The sequence below is a fragment of the Melospiza georgiana genome, chromosome 9 (genome assembly GCF_028018845.1).
Source record: "Melospiza georgiana isolate bMelGeo1 chromosome 9, bMelGeo1.pri, whole genome shotgun sequence".
NCBI classification, from domain to species: domain Eukaryota; kingdom Metazoa; phylum Chordata; class Aves; order Passeriformes; family Passerellidae; genus Melospiza; species Melospiza georgiana.
Window position 1 is genome coordinate 29,445,743 of NC_080438.1, and position 19,916 is coordinate 29,465,658.

At 46.9% G+C, this 19,916-nt stretch overlaps 1 protein-coding gene across 1 annotated transcript in view; it reads left to right on the forward strand.

Moving 5' to 3' along the window:
* PATJ (PATJ crumbs cell polarity complex component) overlaps positions 1-18,738 on the forward strand; it is a 133,253-nt gene extending 114,515 nt beyond the window's left edge. Inside the window, exons 34-43 of the mRNA XM_058029911.1 lie at positions 1,113-1,306; positions 3,004-3,151; positions 4,175-4,261; positions 7,354-7,471; positions 9,040-9,080; positions 9,337-9,459; positions 10,593-10,697; positions 14,056-14,159; positions 15,719-15,842; positions 17,812-18,738. Coding sequence (XP_057885894.1) covers positions 1,113-1,306; positions 3,004-3,151; positions 4,175-4,261; positions 7,354-7,471; positions 9,040-9,080; positions 9,337-9,459; positions 10,593-10,697; positions 14,056-14,159; positions 15,719-15,842; positions 17,812-17,958 — 1,191 coding nt within the window. The 3' untranslated portion in view covers positions 17,959-18,738. The remainder of the gene's footprint in view (positions 1-1,112; positions 1,307-3,003; positions 3,152-4,174; positions 4,262-7,353; positions 7,472-9,039; positions 9,081-9,336; positions 9,460-10,592; positions 10,698-14,055; positions 14,160-15,718; positions 15,843-17,811) is intronic.
* The last annotated feature ends 1,178 nt before the right edge of the window (positions 18,739-19,916 follow it).

The following is a 19,916-nucleotide window of genomic DNA, read 5'->3' on the forward strand; positions in this document are numbered from 1 at the left end:
AAAGTGCTAATGTTTGTGAGCCATAATATTGTTATTATTACAGCTTTTAAAAGCTGTATTAATCAAAAAGATGGCTGAATTAGTTTCAGATTAGGGTGATAAAGCACACGTTGATGCCTGTGTCGAGGAAAGAATATCAATGCACTTATAAATAAATGTGTGCAAAGTTGGTACAAAAGAATATAGGGAATAAAGATTGGCCTTAATTATCTTAATGTAAAATTAGATATGATTGTAGTTTTGCATATCTAGAAATTCTGAGAAATTTTTTCATAGCCTTAAAACTCATGGAAGTAGATTTACATTTGTGGTTATTCTGTTGAACTTCATGCTGCTTCCTAAAGAGACTTGAGAAATGTCTAAGTATTGATACGTTTTGGTATGAAGAAATAAAAGATGATTTAGTTGACAAAATATTGGCAAACACCTTAAAGGGCACTTGTGGATCAGGCTTGGCAAAATCAGATTAAGTTTCTCCTTGCAATAGGGTTTTTTTAATGGAACATTTAAGCAGAACTTCTTGTTCTGTCTGACATTACTAAAATGCTGAAACCTCCTCAAGTTTTGGTAAGAGAAGTGTAGCTGGCTGTTCCAGCAGCGGTCTGGTGTGCCATCTATTGGGAAAAAAGGAAAATCACCACTGAATACATCCTGCCTGGGATTCTCTGTGGCCATTTATTTGCTGGGATTCTCTGGGGCCATTTATTTGCTGGTGCTTCTGATTCCCTGTTTTGATCTTGATGATATTACCGAGCTGGGGGAGAAGGGATCTGAGTACTGAGATGCACAGGGAGCTCAAAGGTCTCGCTTTGTGTAGCTGGAGAAAGAAGAATTACTTGAGGTTCCAAAGGCTTGAGGTTAAAAATAAGGGAAGAACACCCAAAACTTCCAATCCCAAATGTTCTGATTGTTGGGACTTACTGCAGGCAGAGGCACAAAGCTCCGAGCTCACACTCCACAGGAAACCCAGGATCTCCCTCTGGGAATGGGAACTCTCAATTAGAGCACCAAGGGGTGTCAGATTGACAAATGTGGGCTGTCACCCGGGGGCAGGGTGTGATGAAAGGATCGTTTATCCGTGTCATGGGGAAAGCAAACGCTGCTGGTTGCAGGTGAACGGGATCGATCTGCGCAGCGCCAGCCACGAGGAGGCCATCACTGCCCTCCGGCAGACGCCCCAGAAGGTGCAGCTGGTGGTGTACAGGAACGAGGCACACTACAAGGATGAGGAAAACCTGGAGATTTTCTCTGTGGATATCCAAAAGAAAACGGGCAGAGGGCTGGGGCTCAGCATAGCTGGGAAACGGTAAGAGTGTCTCTGGTCTGACAGCGCTCCCAGTGGGGAATATTTGGGATCTTGATGTGTGAAAAAACTGTAGACATTATGGAATGTGAAATAAAGGGGAAAACCTCCAATTTTATATGTAAATGTCTCCCAGGATGGGATGGGGCCGTGGTTCTGGCTGCTGTGGCAGAACAGAGCTGAGAACTGGAGGCTGTGGCTGCCCAGGGATGCTCCGGGCACAGAGAGGGGATCCCATGCAGAACTGGGGGCTCACTCTCCTGTGCCATCAGGGTAGCTGTGTCTCAGGGCTTTGCAGGCCCTAACCATGACTTTTCTGGTTTCTAAACTGGGGGATAAACCTACCCTACCTCCTTGCAGAAGGATTTGTGAGTTAGATTGAGCTCATGCTCATTTCAAAGAGAACAAGCCCAATGGAGGGTGGGAGGCTGAGTTAGACCCAAGCCCTGAGCAGCTCAGGGGGCTGTGCCACACTGCAGAGAACAGTTTGCAGAACAGAACCTGAGATACAGAACCACTGAGACTGGAAAAGCCCTCCAAGGTCATCCAGCCCAACCTCTGACCGATGTCACCCACCCAGAGCTCTGGGTGCCACCTGGTGCTTCCCTGGACACCTGCAGGGATGGGGACTCCAAACCTTCCTGCCAATGTCTGACCACCCTTTGCATGAAGAAATTCCTCCTGATGTCCAGCCCAAACTTCCCCTGAGGCCGTTTCCTCTTGTCCTGTCCTGGTTCCACCCTTGTGTCAGGGAGTTATGGAGAGGAATACAGTGGGAAGCAACAGCAGCCTAATAAAATGTGGCTTTTTCCTGATACATCTCTAAACCACTGCTATTAGATCACTCAAACCAGAGCACTGATAGTTTTAAACTTCCTTTGCTAAAAGAGATTTATGGCATGACACTTGTTCAGCGTTGGAGTTGCCATCCTGCATTGCCAAAAATAATTTACTTCTGCAATTACAAAGCACCGTGTCATTATCCTGACTGCCCGTGGTCAGCAGAGTTTCTGCAGCAGTTTTTGGGTGGCAGTGTTTAACCCAGGTGTTGTGAGCAGATTGTGGGGTGGGTAATTAATTTAGATTATGTAAATTACCCTGCAGATGGTAATCACAGTCTCCAGCCCTCCTCCCTTTGCTTCTGAGCTGAACTTCCTGTGCTGCTCCTGAATTCTTCATGGTGGGGCTCTCCTCCTTAGAAAGAGCCCAATTGCTGAAATTTGTTAAATGGTGCCCAGGTATAATTCAGGGTGGGAAATGTTGTGTGCTTCAGGTGAAAGATGAAGAAATGCCAGATCTGGCACCAGCTCACACCACAGAATCATTCAGGGTGGAAAAGCCCACCAAGATCACTGAGTCCAGCCTTTAACCTAACCCTGCCAGCTCCACCACTAACCCATCAGGAGATAGTTTAACTCCATTATAGACCAATCCTATTCATATAAATGGTGTTTTCCATAAATCTTTCTGTATCCTACAGTCAGAAGTAGCAGTTCAAGGGGAAAGACAGCATTAAATATTAGCAAAACATGCTGCGGTTTTAAAAGTCATCGATTTTTTACACAGCTGAATGGGGTGTAAAACTGGTTCTTCCTCTGCTCACAGGTTTCTTTTAATGTCTCTTAAATGCAAGTAATCTAAATTGGTCTCCCAAAGAATATTGGATTGTGTAATTAGCCATATGCTTCTTGCATTGTTAGAAATGGAAGTGGAGTGTTTATCTCTGACATTGTTAAAGGAGGAGCTGCAGACCTAGATGGAAGATTAATTCAAGGAGATCAGATTTTGTCTGTAAATGGGGAGGATATGAGAAATGCCTCACAAGAGACTGTTGCCACTACACTTAAGGTGAGTACAGAATACATTCTGTGATATTGAATTGCAGTTACTGACACTGTGCAAGGTAATTATCCTGAAGTGCTATTTACCATACACAGGACAGCTCCAGCTGATTACTGAGACAGGAATTTCATTGGAAATAACTGGGAGGTTCATTTAAAGTCACTTCTCTGTGTGTTTCTAGGAATTGGATGATATGAAGCAGGAACACAAAGGCACATTTAGTATTTAGGCATTTATTTCAAAATGCAGCTGTGTTAGAAAAACACTTGGAAACAAGAGAGGCAACACAAACCAAAACTGAAATAAATCTTTGGCTTTGCTGTGCTGACCTAAAATGACAGCTTAAACCTGTTCCTGCACAGCTTCCCATCCTCCAGGAGGGATTTTACCCTGAAATTCTGGGAGAAGCTGCCTTTTTCCATGGGCAGGGGTGGGATGGCCACGAGTGCCATCAGTGCATGCTGAAGACCCATTTCTGTTCCAAACTACATCTACCCCAGGGCTTTCCCCCTGCCATCCCCACCACTGTTTCTGCACATGATTTCTTTCATTCTTCAGGGGAAAGGCTAATTATTTCCTTGCTTTTTCCATTCAGGGCTGGTGCCTCGCCAAAAGTTTACCTATTTAAGAATTGGGAACCGGTGGTGCGAGGGTATTTTGTTAAGTTGGATCCATATGGGTTAAATTCACCCTTTTCTGCAGCATTTTGCCTCTGAAGGGTTTTTCGAATGTCTGCTAAAGAGTTTGGGGTTTTTGTTTCTTTTTCCTGAGTAAATTTGCCATCAGTTTGCAAGGGGGGAGATTCATACTAAATTCAGCAACCAGGAGGAACCTTCAGGACAAGCCTAAATCCACTTTTTGTATTGTCTAAATACAAGTGTTCATGTTTTGAGCATTCCTTGTGGCTTTCTTCACGGACTTGTGGTGCTGAATATAAACATAATTCTCTCCAGGAGAGCATGAAATATTATATGTCTACTTAAATTGTACATTGTGGGCTGTTTTTTGTTTTTTTGGTTTTTTTCCAAGTGTGCCCAAGGCCTGGTGCATCTTGAGCTTGGGAGATTGCGAGCTGGGTCATGGCTGTCATCAAGGAAAACATCCCAGAACAGTCAGGTTAGTGACAAATTCCTGTTTAAAGTGGAGCTGTGAGGGGCAGAGCACAGGGATGGTGCACAGATGTGCACATGGAGCTCATCCTCCCACAGACACTGCTGAGGGGTGGGGAACACAACATTTTATCCCCATCATTTTCAGTGCTGAAATGCTGATGGAGCAGAAGAGCTGGTTAATGTATTTATTGCTGGAGGAGTGTCTTCCCAAGACACACCAAAAATCTGGAATATCTTTCTCAAGTGATGATGCCCAGAAATTTTTGGTTTGAAGACTTGCAAAAACTGCTTGAATGTATTTTGTGCAGCTGTTTTGTCTATCAAAACGAGCTAATGAAACCAAACTGTATCTCTGCCTATCTTCCAGCAGAACCACAGGAGAGTTGCTTTCCCCTCCAAGAAAACACAGAGCAATTTCCTGCTTCACTTGCTCTTTACCTGAAGCGAGGACAACAATTCATTTCTCAATCAGAGCAGGGCCTTTTCCCTCTCCCTGTGCCCCCCATTCTGCTCAGACTCCAGTTCTTGGTGTTAAACCTGGAGCATTGCAGGGGGAGAAACAAGGAACAGTGACTTGGAAAACTTCTTCTTGATGGGTTTTCCTTCTGAAAATCAACTGCTTTGCCATTCTGTTTAGGGTGTCAATGTCAAAAAGGGGGGATCACAGCAGGGTGAGGCTGTGGGGGGCTTTGGCCACGGGGAAGCTGCACATGAGGGGATCCAGCACTGCTGAAAGAAGGGTTTGTATTTTGGAAACAGAGGAGGAGCCATAGGAGGCTTAGGGGAGATGTGAGTTAAAGCAGGAATGTTTTTAAGGAGGTCTGTCCATGAGCAGCCCCAAAAAGGTGCCCAAATTATCACAGCATGGTGGGATTTCTTCACTTCCTGAGGGCCAGCAGTGGCCCTGGCTGGCTGGAGGTGCTGAGGAACCAGGAGGGGCTAAATCCACGTGGGAACAGCTGGGCTAAGCCCAGCTTTAAAAATACTGGCTCTGGAGAAACATCTGCAGTGCATGCAGCAGGCAGGGAGAGGTAAAGGAACAGAGGGAAATTGCACTGATTGCATTTAGTCAGCAGCCAGGTATTAGATTTTGTTTTGGCCATTGTATCGACATGAACAAGGTAATCAAAAAGTGACAGCTAAAAATGACCCACCTGGTTTTACCATGTGAAGCTCAAGCTGAAAGGGAAGCAAAATACCATAATATCTAATGTGAGTTTAGGTAAAAATTCAGATCCAGTGACATCATCTCCCTTTTTTGTAGCATAAGAGGCTTTTGCAGGAACCTGGTAAATCCTGCCTTTCTTTTAACACAAGAAATCCTAATCTCCTTGATGCAGAGTCGATTGAGAGCCTTCATCTCCCTGCTCTGAAGTGACTTGGTGATTTTGAAAACTGAATAAATGTTTCTCACCAAAACCCTTCCAAGAGTTATAAAAATCTTGGCAGATGATGCAGCAAACCAGCCTGAGTGATTTGCACAACTGCAAGCGCTGCTTTAGAAGGTGCTGGCCAAGAGCATCCAGACCTTTTGTCCTCACTTGGCTTTTTTTCTGGGCCCACTGCACCCCTTGAGCCCTGGAAATAGAAACAGGGGTTTCTTTGACAGGCATTGCAAATTATGTTAACTGGGCCATGGGTTGGCACCCAGGGGTGGGAGCTGTGCTGTGCCTGGTGTTTGTCACTGACAGCTGCACTCTGGCCAGTGGGATAAATGTGTCAGGGATCTTGAGTCACCAGCTGGTGGGAGAAATCTCTGCTCTGCATGGACAAGGATGGTGCAGGTCTTTGTTTTGGACAAGGCAGCCCAGATGGAAAGGTCTGGCCCTCAGTGGAACCTGTTCAGATGCACTTCCTAAATTGATGGGTGAGTTCCCTCGAGGGGCAGAGCCTGAAGATGATGCCTCAGGTTTTAAATTTTATATTATTCAGACTCTGTGCTGCTTTAGTGTGTGGGTCTGGGTTCACATTCAGGGATGCTGAGCTCTGTGCACAGAGCAGGGAGACAAAACAATTCCTGCTCCAGCTGGGCACCAAGGACAAATGATCCAAATCTCAGCCCAGGAGCACAAACCCCGTGGGCTGGAGAGAGAAAAACAAGCAGGGTGGGACTGCCTGGGCTAAAGCTGGGATGGGACAATGAACTGCAAGGTGCAAATGGAGCAGAACTGATCCCAGGGACAGAGCCCGTGCCCGGCCGTGCATTTTGGGGCCATTTTGGTTCATCTTGGGTGCAGCCCTGGCTGGGCTCTGGTGCTGCCCAAGGTGCATCCATGGAGGAGATCCTGTGAATCAATCCCTGCTTTATTCTGGAACTCTGCCCAGCCTCTGCTCCAGGGCAGCCTGCACAAGGCATTAAAGATAAAAGCAGAAAAGGAGAGAAGGAAAAGGAGGGAAATGGGAAGGGCAGCAGGAGTGAGCTTCTGCCTTTGGAGGCTCTCCTGTGTCATCCCCATGTTCTTCTGGAAATGAGAGGAGGTTCTTGGGCCGATAGAAGGAGCAGGAGCAATTGCAGTGTATTCAGCTAAAACAGCAAAGATTCCTGCCAGTGACAGGATGGGTGTCCCTGTTATCCCCCTCATGTGAGAGAGCAGCTCTTTGTCCTCCTGGGTGCTCAGGCATGCAGGGGCACCACAGGGAAAGTGCCCATCATTTCATTTCCCCTTGTCCTGAGGTGTGGGACACCCAGGGAGCAGCTGAGAGAGGGGAACACTGTCTGAAGCTGACCTGAGCAACACATAAATGTGGGATAAGGGTGTGCAGCACTGTGAGCAGCACCACAGGATCACTGAGGTTGGAAAACCCCTCTGAGGCCATGAAATCCAACCATTCCCCAGCACTGCCAAGCCCAGCACTAACCCCTGTCCCGAGTGCCACATCCCCACATCTGTTCCATCCCTGCAGGGCTGGTGACTTCACCTCCATGGGGGGATTTTGGTCAGTTCCCCTCACAGAGGGGTTTGCACTGGCGTGGCCAATGTGGCATTTCCAGTGTGGCTGGCGCAGAGCACAGCTGCTCCCATCTGTCACAGGGTCTGGTTTAAAGTTCACTTTGGGGTTGTACTCATGGGTTTTGTTCTCTATTTTCACCCTCAGGCGAGCCAGCAGAGTGCCCACAGCCACTTCCACCCCGCGCTCGCCCCCGTCCTCTCCAGCCTGCAGAACTTTGTCAGCACCAAGAGATCCTCAGCAGACACAGCCCAGAGAGGCTCAGGTACAAACTGGGCAGCTGTCAGAGCAGCTGATGGGGTTTGCTTTGTACCCTGCTGCTTTGAAAGCCAAACTGAGCACTCAAGTCTGCCTTTCCTGCTCAGCCTCCCCAAAGATGCCCCACGGATGTTTTTAGACCCAAACACTTCCCAGAAGATGACATTATTTTTATTATTTTTATTTCTGCTGGAGGAGGAGTGGCCCCTCTGTTTTAAGTGCAGAATTCCTGTGCCCTGCCATTCCCCTTGTCAGAGCCTTAGCACAGGCATGGTTCTCACATTAGGAATGGTTTTCTCAGGGAATAAAGCTGCCACCACCTCATTTACATCTCTGTTGCTCTTGAGTGCATAAAGGGGTGTTTTGTAATGAGAGACTCACAATGCCCAGTTTGCAGGTTTAGAGAGTGTTAAAAATCCAAAACTTGCAGCAACCTGGGGAGAGTGGCTCCAGGATTTGGGAATCTTTGCTCGCATCTGACCATGGGCAGGAGGAGAAGACATTTCTTCTGCTGGTCTGCAGGCACTGCAGGAGCCTGGTGGCTTTTGGGCATTTCCTGACCCAGGGCTGGGCTCCCAGTGCCACAGAGCTGAGCTGCTCAGGCACACCTGCATGGATGTGGGGAGTGCTGGTTTGGGGGGTAGGAATTGTGGAATTTTGGAGGAGATTTACTCTGCCAGCCTTCTGGTTTCATTAAAGCTCATACAGTTAGGGGTGGGTGTAGCAGAGCTTACAACCTGACTACACCATCAGCTTGCTGGGCTGAAAAAGTTCAGTTCGAATTGAACTCTGAAGTGTCTCTGTGCCTTTTGCCTTTTTCCTTTACTTTCCATTTTCCTCTTTTCCCTTTCCCACCTTCCTCCTTCTCTTTTCCCTGTTCCTTTTTCCCTCTTCTCCCTTTCCTTTTCCCCCTTTCCTCTTCCCCTTTTCCTTTCCCTCTCACCTTTATTGCCTTCCCCTTCCCCTTTTCCTTCCCCTTTTCCTTCCCCTTTCTCTTCCCCTTTCCCTTCCCCTTTCCCTTCCCCTTTTCTTTCCCGTTTTCCTTCCTTTTCCCTTCCCCTTTTCTTTCCCCTTTCCCTTCCCATTTTCTTTCCCTTTTCCCTCCCCTTTCCCAGTATTTTGAGTACTTTTCCACACCCTTTTACTGGATGCACACCATCCAGACTTCCTGCCTGTCCATTATTTTCCAGCACAGCCCAAAGGGGAAGAAGAGGAGATCCCTGGAACTGCTCCATTCCCAGAGCCCTTTGTGCAAGGACGCTGTGATTTAGGAATAATAATCCAATCTTTAATTGAGTGAGGGCACAATAGGGCTGTTCTGCAGGCTGGCAGAGTGCTGCAGTGCCACAGATTGTGCCTGGGCTACAATGGGAGTCAGGGTGACACCGGGAGGGATTGCACCACATTCATCCTTCCTCCTCCTCCTCCTCACTGCCTGCCTTGGCACAGGAAGGCTCCACTCCTGCCTGGTGATAACTCTGCCTAGGCAGCAAGGGACCCTTGTCACCTGACAGTGTTATCTCTTAATTATATTATCTCTTAATTACAGAAGCTAATTGTTTGTTTCTTTATTAGCAGGCGCCGATACGGGCCCGAGGACTGTGGAGATAACAAGGGTCAGTGAGTTGTTTTCTGCCCATTCACAAAGCCACCTCCTTCCACTGAAACTGTTCATTTTTGCAGCATTTCTCTCGAGTCAGGCTGCATGATTTGTGTTTGCACTCAGGGTTGGATGTGTGCCTGTGCTTTGGGTGAGGAGGTGTGTGTGTCAGACCCATTTTCTCCTGTGCCACCAATCTAAGCAGTCAGTGCTGCCATGCCCTGCACTCTGCCAGTTCCCCTGCTGCATATGGGTTTTTTGCTGTGTTCCAGGGCCCATATGATGCCCTGGGTGTCAGCATAGCAGGAGGGAAGGGCAGTCCCCTGGGGGACATCCCCATCTTCATCGCCATGATCCAGGCCAGCGGAGTGGCTGCTCGCACGCAGAGGCTCAGAGTGAGTACAGGGGCCCTGCTATCTCCTAATACTTCCTCATATTAGGAAATATTAGGCCCCTAATATTTCCTGTTTGATCTCCCACCTGTCCCTTGAAGCCTCAAGCACTTCTGCATCTGCTGTCAGTGATAATCTCTCATAGACTGCTCTGCCTCTATTTATATAAAAGCAAAACAACAACAACGAAACACACAAAAAACCAAAAGCAATGCCACAAAAAATCCAACCAAAAAACCACCCCAAAAAACAAATCTGCCTTTCTCTTCCCCTCTTGGCAATTGCTGCCCATATTGGAAAAGTGACATTAAGAGAAAGAGCTTGAATGTATTTGTAGTGGCCGTGGGATGTCTCTGTTCATCCAGATCCAGACAGGGCAGAAGGAAACCACAGATAGTTTGGGAACTCCAGACTGGGCATCCGTTAGAGCTCCAGCCAGAAATGAAAGAAAGAAAGAAGAAACCAGGTCAGAAATGAGTTGTTTGATCTTAAATAAACAGCAAAACAAGGCACTTCTGTCAGACCCACAGCACGTGTGGGTTTCGAGGCGTGGTCGTGGTGAACACTTCCAGTTTTGGAGAGAGTCTCAAGGAATCAGGAGGATTGAGAAGAATTTGTTATGCAGATCCACGTGCTTTGGCCCATGAGATTCATTAGGACATGCTACTACACTCCTGCCTTGTCTCTGATGGAATTAAACAATGGCAGGGTCAACATCATTTTTCTGTGTGTAGGAAGAAGAAATCATCCAGGTTAATTGGATTAATATCAGAAGTTCCTTCTCTCCCCTACAACATTCAGCACGTGCTTACAAGGTCTGGAAGAATGTGAACTTGTCTGCACATTCAGGCACAAATGAATCCTTTCTGGATGGAAGGACAGCAGAGAAAATCCCCCTCCCTCTCTGCTTGCAAATAGAAAGAGCAAAACACAACCCATCTTTGTTTTCTCTGATCATATTGTTAGTGTTAAAAAAAGAATGGGAAATGATCACTGGCAGTGCAGAATCCTCACAAAAGGGATCCTGCAAAAGAGAAGCATGACTGTGCAGTGCCAAGTTCACGAGGAATTTTAAGCATTCTTAATTTTTAATTTTCCCTAATGCTGGTAATTTTCCATTGCTGTTGTACTTTCAGGTTGGAGATCGGATTGTCAGCATTAATGGGCAACCTTTGGATGGGCTGTCTCATGCAGATGCAGTTAATCTACTAAAGAATGCTTATGGGAGCATTATCCTGCAGGTATGGTGATAAATTGAACATGCAGCTGCAGCAGGGTAGATAAATGGCATTCAGGAAGGGAAAAAAAAAAATCCCTGAGCATCCCTGGCATAAGGCATCACAGAATTGCAGGGTGCTTTGCTGGTGGGAATTACACAGAAGGAGAGCAAGAAATCATTTCCATTCAAAAATTCTTTATTGCCATTCACACAGGCTGTGAGCGTGGCTCTGTAAAAGCACAACAAAGGGAACAAAATAACTTGTTGCCACACGTGATAAATCAACAAGCTTCCAAGTTGTGGGGTTTGGTTTTTTTAATTGGAAGTTAACTAGGAACAAGAAAATGTGTGTGCGTGTCCTTGTGATGTAATGAGACAGGGACCCACAGGGTGGTTTCCTTGTCCTTGAAAGAAAATCTAGCAGAATTTAGGAAAAATTATGGAATCATCACTGAGACAGAGCTGCCTGGAAGTGATTATCCATCAGGTGAAGGATAAAAACAGTGAAGAGGGAAAACAGAGCTGTCACTGCTGTGTTTCTCTGGGAGCTAAAAGGGACAAATTCTGCCACATTGCTTCTGATTGCTGCCTGCCACTGTGCTGATCCATAGTTTATTTTTATGTTTACACAAAGAAATGGGGGAAATACTTGCCAGTAAGAATTCAAAATTCTCCTCGTTTGCAGAATTATTGCAACAATTGGAAAACAAGCTGAAGGCACCACTAAAATCTGCTCTTAACTCCCTTTTTCATCACAGCATTTTGGATTGGAACTCATCCTGAGGGACTTTTGCAAGCTTCCTGCTTGTATTATGACACAAATGAGACTATAAAAAACAGGGGTGAGGGGGGGAAGAAAAAAGAGGCAATGAAATGATAATAAACTTAGTTTGAGACTTGCTCATTCTTTGTTTTGTCTGTCCATGAACTGCTGACCCAGTAAGTGATGAGCCAGTTCCAGAGCAGATGGTGTTTTGTGTAGTTCCATTGAAGTCAGAAGAAACACACAGATTCACACCAGCTGAGGATTCTCTGTTAAATTATAGTTATCATATTGTTACCAACGTTGAGCAATTTCACTTTTCATGTCAACAGTGTTCCCTGAATAGAAAATGAAAGCTTGCTGCAGAACCCAAAATTGCTCATCTTTGAAAGCTGTAATACAGCTCAATATTGCACCTCATGATGGATTTAAAAATATTCCTGATGGGGCACTCTGGCACTGGGTGGCTCCCACAAACAAAGAGCTGCTTCTAGAAGTGCCACTGGGTCAAAGAGCTGCTTCTGGAAGTGCCTTTGGGGCTGTCAGTTGGCTCTTTCCCTTCTTCTGAGCATTCTGCCTCATCACAATGAGCTTGGTGCTGTTCTCAGATGGTGGAGTTTGTTGGGATAGAATAGAGGCAGTTTGCCTCTATCAGAAACCTGCTCTGGGAAGGTGGGGTGTTGTGTTTTAGCACCTGGGGTGGTGCCAAAGCCTGGTGGTGGTTCCCTTCCCCAGCAAGCACAGGAGCCTCTCCACCACCAAACTGCTCCTTTTTAACCAAACCCCTCCAGAAGGAGCAGCCCTATCACTGTGATCGTCACGAGTGGGGTGCCATGAAGTAATTCTGTTTATTATCAGGGTGGGCCACTGCTCTGAGGGGTCAGATAATTGTGTTCAGTGGGCTGGAAAGGCTTATTGTGGGCACCTCCTGGGGAGGAAGGGGTTTGCAAATGCTGTTTGCAAATGGCAGATTAAGGTCTCAGGGGAACAATCATCCCTCTCAGCTGTTTTGATGCCTTGGTTTAATTTAATTTCTTTTCTGCAGGTGTAGTAATGAGATAAGGGGGAGCTTTTTCACAAGGTTGTTGAACTCTGATGTGTTCTTGCTGCCAGCTGAAGATTTTTGAATACAGATTTGGTTTTACCCTCATTTTATTGAGCAGCAACAAAAAAAAAAAGAGAAATCCTGGCTGGAATTCCTTACTGTGATGGCACAGGAAGGGTGGGTCTGTGCTGGCTGAGCCAAGAGCTGTTCTCATCTGCTGGACCCCCTTTCCTTTGGGGCATCCTGGAACCCCAGTCCTGGGATGCAGAATTTGCATGGAAACCTCCTGGCTCCATCACCCTCTTGGCTCCAGAGGGTTGGGAAAGAGGGAAATATTGCTGTGGGGGAATTGTGAGCACTCATTTATTTAAAACAGATTTATAGAACACATTTCTTACTTTGAAAAGGGAAGTTTTCCTTAAAGCCAAGTTCACAGCAGTGAGTGGAAGAAGCACCTGCTGACTTTGATAGAATAGGGCCATAGCTGGAGGAAATACTGGAATTGTTCTTCCTGGCTGTTCCTCACCGTGTCTGAGCTGAACTCCTGTGCTGCAGTAAATGTCAGGCACAGAGGCATATCCCCTCAGAGGGAGACGGAGTTAGGGGATAACCACAGCGTGGACCTGTTGGGAAATTGATGTCCTTTCAGCTGTAAATACCTCAAACCCAAACCACTTGGTGGTGGTTTCTTTGAAAATTTTCCATTAAAAAAAAAAAAAAAGTAAATAAAAAATCAGCATCAATTAATTAAAAATAAAGTTAATACCAGGGCCCTCACTACTCTCACAGAAGGAATTCCTGCCCAATCTCCCATCCATCCCTGCCCTCTGGCAGTGGGAGCCATTCCCTGTGTCCTGTCCCTCCATCCTTGTCCCCAGCCCCTCTGCAGCTCTCCTGGAGGCCCTTTGGGCTCTGGAAGGAGCTCTGAGCTCTCTGAGCTCTCCCTGGAACTTCCTTTTCTCCAGGTGAGCACCCCCAGCTCTCCCAGCCTAGAGAAAGAAACCTTTCCATGGAACCCTTTTCCATGGAACCCTTTTCCATGGAAACCTTTTCCATAGAAACCTTTTCCATAGAAAGATGCTCCAGCCCTCAGGATGTTTTCAGAATAAGAGAGGACCCAGAATTGGGAAGTTGAACAATCCAGTTTGTTTTCAGCCTAAAAATTCAGAGAAATCAAAACCAAGGATTAATTTGTTCCCTTCTCATCAGACAAACCAGTCTGAGGCATTTCAGGGTTTTGCCCAATGGTCCCTTGGGTCTTGGGGTTCTCTTAAAGGTTGTGGTGGTTTCTTTCAAGAGCAATCCTGGATCCCTTGTGTTGGCTCTCTTTCCTTGGAAAAGCTGCCTTTTTGTCTAGATTGCCCAGAAAGACTCCTCCCCTTTGCTCAGGGCCTGAGTGATGGCCTTGTGAGGGCAGGAGAAGCTTCAGAGCAAAATTTGCATTGAACCCCAGAAAAGTGACTGCCCTTACCTGAAAGTGTGGAGATTTAAGAGTAGAATTAGGGTTTTACTTGGGGTAAAAGCCAGCAGCTGATTTTCCAACCTGTGTTTCCTTGCCTCCCTGTTGCCCAGGTGGTGGCAGACACCAACATCAGTGCCATTGCCAGCCAGCTGGAGAGCATGTCCACGGGCTGCAGCCTCAGCCTGCCCTCCGAGCACCCCTCCGAGGACCCTGAGTGAGTTCCTGCAGGGCTGGGGTGGATTCCTGGGCTGGGAAAGGTGCAGGGAGGTCTCTCCCACTGCTTCTTTCTCTATTTTTCCACCACCTTTAAAATGAAAGCTCTGTGACCTTCCCCGGGCTGATGGTGGGCTCCTGTCTGTCTTCGCCTGCTGGCAGAAATTGCTTGAGTAAATAAGCACAAAGATGTGTTTCCAAGCACTATTTCTGGGTGTTTTTCAAGGGAAAAGTATCCCTTTTCTTCCTGATGTTGTGCTGACATGGTATTTCTGCCCTTGTCCATTGGCTTCCTCACCTGGAAGGAGTTCTGATCATAGCAATTTGAAATAATTGGGTATTGGCACACTGATGCCAGAGGAGTTAAAGACACCTTACAAAACATGTCCCAGGACTTTGTCTTTTCAATCCTTATACCTTTATGAGTCAAAAAAAATCCAGTTAAAATCATTCCTGCTTGCATACTTGTGTGTGGTGATGGAAGCTGGAGGTCCAGCCCTGCCATGCATCATTCTCCATCGTGTGCTTTTCTCACTGTAGCATCCCAGTTACCATTTTGAAATCCATTTATTCTCCATTTCAGCTCATCATTTTCATTATGCTCTCCATTTTCATTCTGTGGTTCACTCTGTTTATTTTAAGAAGCTGCTGCCCTACCTCAGGAGGGTTGAGTGTAAAAGTTGAGCTCCTTGTGCTGCATTCTGTGGTCTTACAATGTGAGATACTGGTTTTATTGCTGCTCCCAAAGGAGAACTGCTTGCTTTACAAAAGTATTTGAATTCTTTTTTCATATCAAAGCAGCAGGGAAATTTGGAGGTGAAAATATGAAGCAGAATCAGGGATTTATATCCTAAAAAATGCACAGATATTACTCACCTTGGGCTGCACCTTTAGAGAGATGGAAGATGCCAAAAGGATTCCATGGAATCATGGAATGGTTTAGGTTTGAAAAGCCCTCTCAGATCATGGAGTCCAACTGCCAAAGCCACCACTGACCCCTGTCCCCAAGTGCCACATCCACACATGGCTGGGGACTCCACCACTGCCCTGGGCAGCTGGGCCACCACCTTCTGTCCACAGCAGCTCTTTCTACACACCTAATTTTTTTTTTAATAAATAAAATTTATTTAAATAATCAAGTAAAATTTAATTTTTTAATAAATTTATTTAAAATACATTTTAAATAATTATTTTAAAATTACATGTAATTTCAAATATGAGATATATAAATTCATATGAGTGGTCTAAATTCCACCAGAAAAAAATCTTCCTTTGCTCAGTGTTGGCAGAGGAAACCCCTGAAGAGTTCAGGCTCCAGCTAATGAGCTCTGGAGTTATGAGCACAGGCATGTGGGTATAATACAATATTTTAAAAAAATTTTTCCAAGTGAGGAGCTGGAGCACACGGAGCAGCCTTTGAACTCTGGGCTTTGTAGGAATGTCCCAGTGCAAGGGTCATGGATTGTGACTGTGTGAAAGAACCTCATGGTAGATAAATGTCTGTGTAAGTGTTCCTGAGACAGACACTGCTTATCTGAGTGATATTTATTGTGTTTTCAGAGCACCTCAGCCTAAGATTATTACCTTGGAGAAAGGCTCTGATGGACTGGGATTTAGCATTGTAGGGGGGTATGGAAGTCCCCATGGAGACCTGCCCATTTATGTCAAGACTATATTTGCCAAGGTATCTTTTATTTTTTGCTTTCTCTCCTTTTTTTCCTGTATTATCTTTAAAAATAAACCTAAGATTTGGCTTGGTTAATATATTATGTAGCAAAAAGCAAAATGTACTGTCTGAGTAGGCTGCTGTGAGTTAGTGGACCCAGAACTCATGGCTGGCTTCTCAGTTTATATTTCATATTTCTGATGGCTGAAACAAGACACTTTGTCTCAGCAAAATTGCTCTGTGTACTTGGGAAACTTGGCTTTGTACATTAAAATATTTATAAGGCAGTTTCCTATCTGTAAATCTCCAAGAGATTTGCAGGTGGTATTGAAGGCATCTTTTTTCCCCACTGTGCAGGAGTGAGGAAATTGCAGAGATGCTGTGTCCTGATGAACAAACAGGAATTAGCCCATCTCTGATCCCTGCCCTGAGTGTCTGGGGGGATTGGGGTCCCTGCCAGGTACAGAGAGCTCCAGCCTCTGAGGCTGGGGAGGAATCATAATACAGCATTTTACAGGAGGGAGACATGGCCCTGTTCCCAGCCATCCCTGCTAAAAATGAGCCAGCAAGGCTTGTCAGGCATGGCCACACCAGGGGAGCTGTGGAAATGTAAGGGGCGGGAGGAAAACCAGTGGGAATTAGAGATACTTGCCATAAAATAATTGTGAAATCTGTCACATGCCCTGTTCCTACCTGGTGTCACTTGTGCAGGGTAGGTGATGGCAAAGTAGGAGCCAAATCTCCTGCTCCTGCTCTTCTGGGGCTCAAACCACAAATATCAGGGATTTTTACAATTTGAAATTATCAAAATATTGTGCCTTTTAAGTGGTGCTACAAGTTTCTAGATGTGAGCATAATTGGGAAATCCTAAAATGAACCTGAAGTTCCTGCAGGTGGGGCAGAAAGAGACACTGTGAGCCAATAGAGGGCAGGCAGGGCTTGGGATTTAGTAACAGAACTTCCCTGAGATGTCTGGAGGAGAGGAGCCATTTCTAAAGCTCTGTGGAAGCTTTCAGGACTGTCACAGAACTTTTTAGATTAGGAAACCCTCTGAGATCACCCAGTCCAGCCCCTAGCACTGCCAACCAATGTCCCCAAGTGCCACATCCACATGGCTTTTAAATCCCTCCAAGGATGGGGGCTCCCCTGGGCAGTCTGCTCCAGTGCTTGGCACCTTTTGGTGAAAAAAATGAAAAAAAAATTAATCTGATGTTCAACCTGAACGACCCGAGGCCATTTCTGCATATCTGCTGGGGCTGGGGGCAGTGCCCAGCTTGGTTCCTTTTCCCTCCTCACTGTTTCTCAGGTGTGGAGTACCTTTAAGTGCTGCTTTATCAAGCCTCTCCATGACCATAAAATCCAGAACCAGCCTCTCCCCAGGCCTTTTTCCAGGGTAAAGCCAGCTCTCCCTTCCTGGCTGTGTACCCTGGCAGGGTGGGCAGTGATGGGCAGCAGCGCTCGGGGGGAGCTCAGAGCTGCCATTTCTCCTGCCCTGAGGGGTTCCCAGAGCTCCATGCCCCATTTCTCCTGGCCATGAGGGGTTCCCAGATCTCCATCTTCCATTTCTCCTGCCATGAGGGGTTCCCAGAACTCCATCCCCCCTCAGGGATTCCCAGAGCTCCATCCCCCGTGAGGGGTTCCCATTTCTCCATCTCCCATTTCTCCAGGCCCTGAGGGATCCCCAGAGCTCCATGCCCCCATTTCTCCAGGCCCTGAGGGATCCCCAGAGCTCCATGCCCCCATTTCTCCAGGCCCTGAGGGATCCCCAGAGCTCCATCCCCTCTGAGGGATCCCCAGAGCTCCATCCCCCGTGAGGGGTTCCCAGAGCTCCATGCCCCATTTCTCCTGCCCTGAGGGGTTCCCAGAGCTCCATGCCCCATTTCTCCTGGCCCTGAGGGATCCCCAGAGCTGCATCCCCCACTCCAGGCCTCACTCCAGGCCCCAGGAGCCCCGGGGGTCCCACACAGATCCCGTGTTGCCGTTGCAGGGCGCGGCGGCCGACGACGGCCGGCTGAAGCGCGGGGACCAGATCGTGGCCGTCAACGGGGAGGCCCTGGAAGGCGTCACCCACGACCAGGCCGTGGCCATCCTGAAGCGCCAGAAGGGGACAGTGACCCTGACAGTGCTGTCCTGAGACACACCGAGCCCTTCAGGCCGTCAGCAGAGCTGTCAAACACTGCCCAGCCCCAGCAGAGCCCGGACCCGCGCTCCCGCCGCTCCAGGCGCGTCTCCAGCTTCATCCGGCCTCCCACGACTTTCCAGCCTTTCTCCCCACCCTCCACAACTTCTGGTGGCTTCAGAGGTTCCCCTGGACAAGGTTTAATTAAGGAACTTCAAAGGACAGGACTCATTGTGCTTTATTTGACACCTCGGTTGGTCCCCGCTGCTCTGAACCTCGACTGCTGAACCTGGAATCAATTCGCGCACAAAAGAGAATTTCAGATCATCAGCCGATCTCATCTGAGGGGCAGAAATAAATGCTGAGTGACTTGTCATCTCACTCGTGATTTACTTATGCTAATTGTTCTTTCAAGTATGCCAGAAAACATTAGCAATGTAATTAAATTACCACTGTTCCAAATGATGAAATATCAAATTCTCCTCTGGGAAATTATTTGTGCTCGGCACAGTAAGTCTGATAGTCAAATGTGAACTTCTCATGTTTATCTCTTTGGGTAGGTTTGTGGAAGTTAGTCAGAGGTAATTACTGTGATGTGTCAATTTGCAGCCTTTAGCATGAAAAATAAACGAGGGGAGAGGGAAATTTATTTTTTTAGGCTTTTAAAATGTTTGAGCCTTTTCAGATATTTAGGCAGCATGAACAACAACAGCGTAGCTCATTCTGTTCTAATTCTATTTTTTGAGAAGAAATGTGCTGATATATGCCAGGCATGTCGCATACAAAGGCAGTTGTTGTCGTAATTGTTCATCCTGAAACTTTAATGAAGACAAAAAGTTTGCTTTGGGAATGTGATCCTGTAATTCTAGGAGTGATGGTGAGCAGTCCCTCCAGCTCGATGGATTCATCCTAACCACCAAACTCATGCACATTTCCAAGAGTCTCCCCAGGATCAGGCAGTGCAGGAAGGGGCTTCCATGGATCCTGGAGGATTCTCCTCTCTTGGGGCTGCCAGAGCCAATTTTGGGTAACGCCAGGCAGGGCTGGGATGCTCTCCCACAGCCAGGTGCAGCACTTTGGGATGAGGCTCCTCAAACCCCTCCAGCTCAGTTGAATCCCCCAGCCAGTTTTTTGGGGTCTGAAGCCTTCCCAAGGCTGGTCCCACTCAGGGGGTGGGGTGCAGGAACCTTCAGCCACAAGTTCCCAACCTCATTCCATGTCCCAGCCCTCAGGCAGTGATGATGTGAGTGATGTGGCCTTGGTGATTTAGCAGATGAATTGGCAGGCAGGTTCCTGGCAGTGCAAGGCATTGGGGGTTAATCTTCCTGTCCAGGGGAGCAGGAGGGGTTTGGAGGAAGCAGCCCAGTCTGATTTGGAACTGTTTGGCATAATTCATAATGGTGATGTAGCTGGGAGAAATCAAAGGGGGGGTGGGGTCGGAATTGGCTGCTCGTTTTGTGTGAAAAATTCCAGGAATTGAATGGAAAGAAGGTTGAAAATCTGCAGTATAATAGCTGAGCAGTGCAGGGAGGTGTTACAGGTACAGCTGTTCTGTGTAATTGAGTGGAATTTTCCCCATTTTACATTCAGGAACCAGTCCTGGAGCGAGGTGAACTACATTGAGACAGGAATGCTGTGATAAGTTCTCATGGAAAAGGGTTTTCCTTCTTTCCTTGGAAAGTTTTCCATAACTTTAGGTAATCACAAAGTGCATTTAGCCTGCTGGAACCATTGGTGGGTATTCCCTTAATAGTGCCTGGAAGAGACTTCTCATTTTCAGTGGGTTCCCAGTGTCCTGTTTGATTTGCCAGGTGACGTGTGAGTGGAATCCTGACTGCAGAGCACAGGGATCTCTCCAGGTGTAGAAAACTGGAGAATTCTGGACAGACTGCTCTGCTTGCACAGCAGTTGAGGGTGAGCTGTGAGGAGGGACCCTCAGCAGCAGTGTGTGGGATTTATCAACCAAAGGGAAT